This window comes from Oryzias melastigma, linkage group LG5 (assembly GCF_002922805.2).
Source record: "Oryzias melastigma strain HK-1 linkage group LG5, ASM292280v2, whole genome shotgun sequence".
NCBI lineage: Eukaryota > Metazoa > Chordata > Actinopteri > Beloniformes > Adrianichthyidae > Oryzias > Oryzias melastigma.
In genome coordinates, this window is record NC_050516.1 from 15824765 (window position 1) to 15830882 (window position 6118).

Genomic DNA, 6118 nt, shown 5'->3' on the forward strand with positions numbered 1-6118 from the left:
ATGATCAAAGACCCGAAACACCCCATGACCTCGGGTTCATCACTGATGATGTGTCCAAGTAGCACCTAGTGGTGTATTTAGAACTAACTAACAACAACTAAAGATCACAAATCAGCGATCTTGAGCGTCGCAAATATTATATTTGAATTTTCTGAAGCAAATTATGAGTATCCAAGCACCCGGATACTCGTTACAGCTCTAGTTCACTATGATCTGTTTGTCTCAACGTGCCCCTGGAAAAAATTGCATTAATATTTTTGCCCTATGCTGGGCTTACCAAAGAATCTATGACCTAAATATTTCCTATGGGCCATCTGCGTATCCCATACAGATTTGCCAACTTTTCTCCCACTGACAGCCGGTATCTACCGATAAGGGCAGTTGTGACTTAGGCATACGATTGAGGCCATATTGTCTAGAACTGCCTCCCCTGGACCAGGCTGCCTTATTACCTAATGGAGTGTTTTCCTGTTGTTAGAATGAATGTTAAAGACATGCATTTCCTAGATGTTGCTTGCAGCCACCATCTCTGTCTGTCTGCAGGTGAATCACGTAAGAACGAGAGACTTTGACTGCTGTCTGGCAGTACCACTCATCACAGAGGCTGGAGACAGACTAGAGCTGGTCATCAGCCGGAACCCTCTAGCCCACGATGACCCGGAAAACAACAACAACACGTTGGATCACCCCCTGGATCTGTGACGCACACAGATGTGGACGAATATCCCCACAAACACACTCATACTGCCTTCGCTCAGGCACGAAACATGGTAAATAATTAACTACAAACAAACACTCCAACCGGTCCAAGAATATACAAACAGGTTTGCAATAATTTATATTGTACAGGGACTCCTTCTAGAACACAGATATACACCTTTGCATGCTGTCGCCCATTTACATCAAGATGTACTGTCGTGCAGTAGTTTTTCTTTAGAAATATTACATCACTGAGGGGAAAAAATAACAAAGCTTTTCTAGCAGGAGGTTTGATCCCAGCAAATCATTGTGACCTTGCATGATGTTTTTGGAAGCACTTTAACCAATTTTTACTTTATTTTTTTTTTTACAAAATTGAAAAGAACTTATTGGGTTTCTTCATTTTGCAAGAATCTACTGTGCTGTTGACATTTGGGTAATCTGCCTTACACAATCCAGTAGATGTTTGTAGAACATGTAGGTTTGTAAAACGTCAGTTCGAAGGTGCCATTTGTCTTCTAGAAGATGAAGACAAACATTTAAAGGGAATGGTTATATTGACGTCTATAAAGTTGGTGTTTCTGCTCACAGAGGCTGTGGGAAAAACAAGGCAGTAACACCACTGCTTTTCTCCCTGTCCCCATAGCAACCCTAAAATCTTAAGGATTTGTGCCATCAGCAGAGATAGCAACAAAACAATTAAAATTGCATTTTAAATGGTTATTATTTTTCTACGCAAGAGGTGGGTGGATGTTAATGTTAAAGGTGCCATTTACAAAACTGTGTTGCCAACAAGAACACTTCTATCTGCAGCATTAGAGAAGTTGCCAACTGTTTTGGTGCCAAAAACTGATATAAATTGGTTACTTTTGAGAATGTGGATTTTTTTTTTATTTGCAGCTTTAATTTTCGTGCCTATTCACATTATATCTCACTAATGGTGACTTTTAAGATACCCCCCAAAAATATTCTTAAAGGTTTTCACTTTGCTCATAGGAATGTCAGGGTCTTGCTCAGTGTGTTAGTCTAAAGAAACTTCACAGTTAATGTAAAAAAATACCTGTTCAAAAAGTTTCCAAAGGAAAACATGTTTTTTAATTTAATTGATTTACTTTTATATAAGTCCTATGGAGATTACAAATCTCTTTTTCAAAGGAGGACTAATTTGTTTAAATTAGTAGAATTGTTTTTAAATTGTATCAAAGCAGCCCAACTTTACCTGAATTTGGGTAATAATTCACTCCTTAACTAGCTAGCTATGAGCTATTGCTAAAACTAGCTTGGGGGCCATATTGGCTATAAATTTTAACTTAATGGAAGTTTAACATTTTAGCAGCCAGACAGTCAGATTCTCACTGTTCCCTTCACTTAGTCACTGAATACTGCTAACATGTCTCTTTTAAAGTACTTTTTTTTTGTTTTAAATCCTAGGAACTTGCAAGGAAATATCTGCACACCAGGGTATATGAGAGCATCAACAAATGCTCAGAGACATTTAGGTTTAGGAAGTACGGTAAGATTTATGTGGGAATATTACTCCAACAGCTACAAGCAGGTGAGATACAGCTCTAACGTGTCTCCATTTTACAATAAAAAAAAACACTTGATGTTTTTATGACTACTTGATTATGTGCTAAAGCATTCAAACAAAACAAAAAAGTGTGGGAAGCTTAAAGTTAGCTAAAAAACTTTGGTGCTTAAAACATTTTTACTTCCTTGCATTAGTAATTTAAAATTCACCCACATTTTTTTTCTTTGTCAGACAATGGTAAGGATGGAGATGTGGTTCAATTTAAACTACATTTTTATCCTTATAGGCTTTCCCTCTGAGATAAAAAACAATCGAGAGGGACCTGGGTCAAGGATAAGAAGGCTCCTGCCATCATCGGCACCAAACTAATATAACTTACCTCAACTCTGACCCAAAAATGTTCAGAGTTGTGAAAATAACTTTTATGAACTATGCTTAAAAAAATCCCTCAAATCTCAAAACCTACATCTTCAAACGTACACATCACTCCTGAATAATTCACTGTCTTTTATATTTTTTTTATTATTTATTCCCTGTAATTGTGTTTTATGCCTTGTTTTTTACTTGGTGGGTGATCTTGGGTGCCCTGGAAGGCACTATATAAATATAATATAATTATTGTTATCAGTATTATTATTAAAATAGGGAAAACCATAACTGTTCAGGTACATTCTCACCGGGTATGTGTTGTGCATTCAAGAATGCGGTATATGCGGTTTCATTCAGTCGGTGGTGTTCAGACACCAGACATGGAAGGAGTGGCAGGAAGGCGCTTCTTCTTTTTTATTTTTTATTTTTTTACTGTTTACTAGCGATTGTCCGCCACCTACAATTAGTAGAGCATTGGTGTGAGAAGTCATCGTGGTACAAATCCCACCAAACTGGTTCCAGATTTTTTTTTTTTTTTCACAAATCTGTTTTGATATACGAAAGACTTGGTGTCAAATAATTCTGGCCAGGAACAAACCGCAATTATTAATTTCTCCTTTGTGACCATGTTTATGACAACGGTCTCTTCCGTGTTTTGAAAAGGACATTACCCACACATCACTACCCAATCTGATTGGTCACAGTTTGGTCAAATGTTTTGAACGGGAGAGTTCTGAACGCAGAAGGAGAGAGATTACATGTGTTTCCAAAGACTTTTCATTAAAAGTGGTCACTTGAACGCGAGTGGACATGGCCAGTGTAAACGTACCTTTACAGTTGACGGTTAAAATTCATTTTTACCAAGTGATATGAGGAGACTTCCGATTTCCGAGTGTTTTTTTTTTTTTATTATTATTATTTTTTTTACTTGTCCTGTTCAACAGCTGAGCAAACAGATATGAGCTGAGAGCCTCCGGTTCTGGCCGTTGATGTCTGCATCCAGGTCTTCTTGAAAAAAAATAACTACATTTAGAAGGAAAAACGAAAAAAAACAAAAAACTTTTTTTTTTCTGCTGCATTAATGTTTTTAAACTTAGTTCATCTACTCATCCTGAAGTTGAAGAGTGCCATAATAATTGGACTCAGATCTTGAGTCTTCATAGAGTTTAGTAGCAATGCCCTTCAGAAACGATAGACTGATGGATGGATAGATGGACGTACAGCTGCTTCGCCAGTCAAAGAAGTTACTCAGATCTCATGGTAGCTGAGCATGAAGTCGTCTCTTTTCAAATAATCCAGCTAGTGTCTAAACTGTAGCATGTTTTACAAGTTTCTGACAATCCTGCCAAGAACTCTTTGCTCCAGACAGGGAAGGATTAGGCGAACAGGCAGTTTGTGCCTCTCTGTCTGTCTCTGAACTTGGCAATGTGTTGTGAGTGCAACAAAGGGCTAGTGTTCAAAGATCACAAGGTAACAGTGGTCTGAGGTGTTTCTTTGTACCTACTTTGAGCACAAAAGACACACAAAACAAAATCATAGCTATGGTCACACATTCATCAGCACTGAATAGAAAAATGGCTATTTGGCTTTTGAAAATTCTTCTGGCTTTACTGAAGTATACTTTTATTTTTTACCAACATACTTTTAAAGTTTCCAGTCTTAAAAAATATATTTAAACTAAGCAACAATGGTTCTTTTGTACACTCCAATGTGGTTACAGAATACATCCAAAAGCATGTGTGTATGTGGCAGAAGAAGTCTCTTTTGCCTTGTGAAAATGTATATTTCCATGTACGGATCAGAGAGATTTCAATATTTTCCTCAGCGTTTTACTGTGATTTTGTGTCTAGGAAATCTTGTTGTTGTACAGTAACGTTGGTTTACAGGGCTGAGGGGTGTTTGCGCTCCCTTCTTAAAACCCATCCAGGACAAGAAAAAAGTACAAGCTCAACACAGTATGAGAGGGGAGAAAAGGGATTTTTATCCAAGAACTTCATACGAAGTAACAAGCACACTGTTGAATATCATGCACTGTAAGTATTTTCCATTGACAGTTGTACAAATTTACTGAGTCTGAGTGATTTTTTTATGCAATCAAGTGGGAAAAAGTATGATTTTTTTAAGTATAAAAAGAAATAGCAGATAAAGGCCTTCAAACATTGTATTTGTGTACTTGTATGTGTGAGGTGTGGACGGGCGAGTGAAATCAACCAAACTCCAAATGCATTTCTGGATTAATGTAAAGCCCAGTCTAGAAACGTCTAGGAAGTGACAGTAAAAGTTACAAAAAAAGCGCTAAAGATTCATATATACAGAATATTTTAAAACGTTTTTGTTGTTGTTGTCTTTGTTTTTTACAATCAGTTCTTAGAGGCTACACTTTGACAGGATCAAACATTTTCCTATTAATTTAATCATCAGTGTTGACTAAAATATATTTCATAATTAGATGTTTAATGATGTGTCAGTACTGCCTCTTTAAACACATCAGACATTGGCTTCAGCAAACCCTGAAGTGGATCAGATGCTAAACAGATCAAGTGCATCTCCTGTGGTCCCAAAGAGTCTAAAGAGTCCCACTCAGAGAGGTTTGACCTCAGTTTATGACAAATTTGGCAACCTCACCATAATGGTGGTGACGGCCCTTTAAGTTCATTGATTGGTCAAGAGATGCAAAATAGGGAACTTAAATGATTATGGTTGTTTTATTTTAATGGTTCCATTAGCATCTAAATATGCTTTAATAAGTTTTTTTCATTTTTGTAAACAAACCACTAAGTTTCATTCATTCTAGTCGATAACCATTGACTGTATGTAGAGAACTGGATTCAGTGGGTGTGACGTCAAAAATGCCTCACCTCAGACTTGAGCGAAATCTGTCAATCAAACATTCAAAATTGGTGCCACATACATTTATTGAGGCATCTGATTGGTCAGTTTATAACTTTAACAACTTAAAATAAACAATATATATGGTGGGAAAAAAATTGGATTGGCAAGAAGATGTTGAGAGAAAAGTATCAAGAATGGTTATTCTAGCAAATAGAATGACTGTTAGCTGCTTTTTTTTTCTCAATAGAAGTCTATGGAGTTTGGAACTCGAGAGGGAGGGGTCGCTCAGTCCAGTCCACTATATACAGTCTATGTTAGCAACACAGGTTTTGATACGCCAATATGTGTTTTTCAGTGATGGGACAGTTAAAATAAAAAAAAGTGGGAAACCCAAAGTTCTGTTTATTCATTGACAACATTTGGTTCTGGTTTTTGGAAGTTCTGACCTGTTTGCAAAGAAGAGAAAAAAATCCTCTTAACTTGTAATTTTAAGTCAGCTTGCAAACAAGTTTACTCTTGTTTCTTTTTGTGATGACATTTACATAACTAAGAGTTTTTTTATTATTATTATTATTCAGTTAACTATTTATTTCACTTGATTCCCAAATATTTAACTATTCATTTTGTTATCCTGGAACACATTATATGGTCAGAGCTTCCAGCCAGTTTTAACTGTGACTACACATG

The 6118-nt window shown here is 36.6% G+C and overlaps 1 protein-coding gene across 3 annotated transcripts in view; it reads left to right on the top strand.

Annotated features, from left to right (window-relative positions):
• The window catches only part of grip2b (glutamate receptor interacting protein 2b), a 49129-nt gene extending 46819 nt beyond the window's left edge, over window positions 1–2310 (top strand). For all 3 annotated transcript variants that reach the window (XM_036211937.1, XM_024270388.2, XM_036211938.1), the window contains one exon: window positions 544–2310. In XM_036211937.1, the coding sequence (XP_036067830.1) occupies window positions 544–702 (159 nt within the window). In that variant the 3' untranslated portion in view covers window positions 703–2310. The remainder of the gene's footprint in view (window positions 1–543) is intronic.
• The last annotated feature ends 3808 nt before the right edge of the window (window positions 2311–6118 follow it).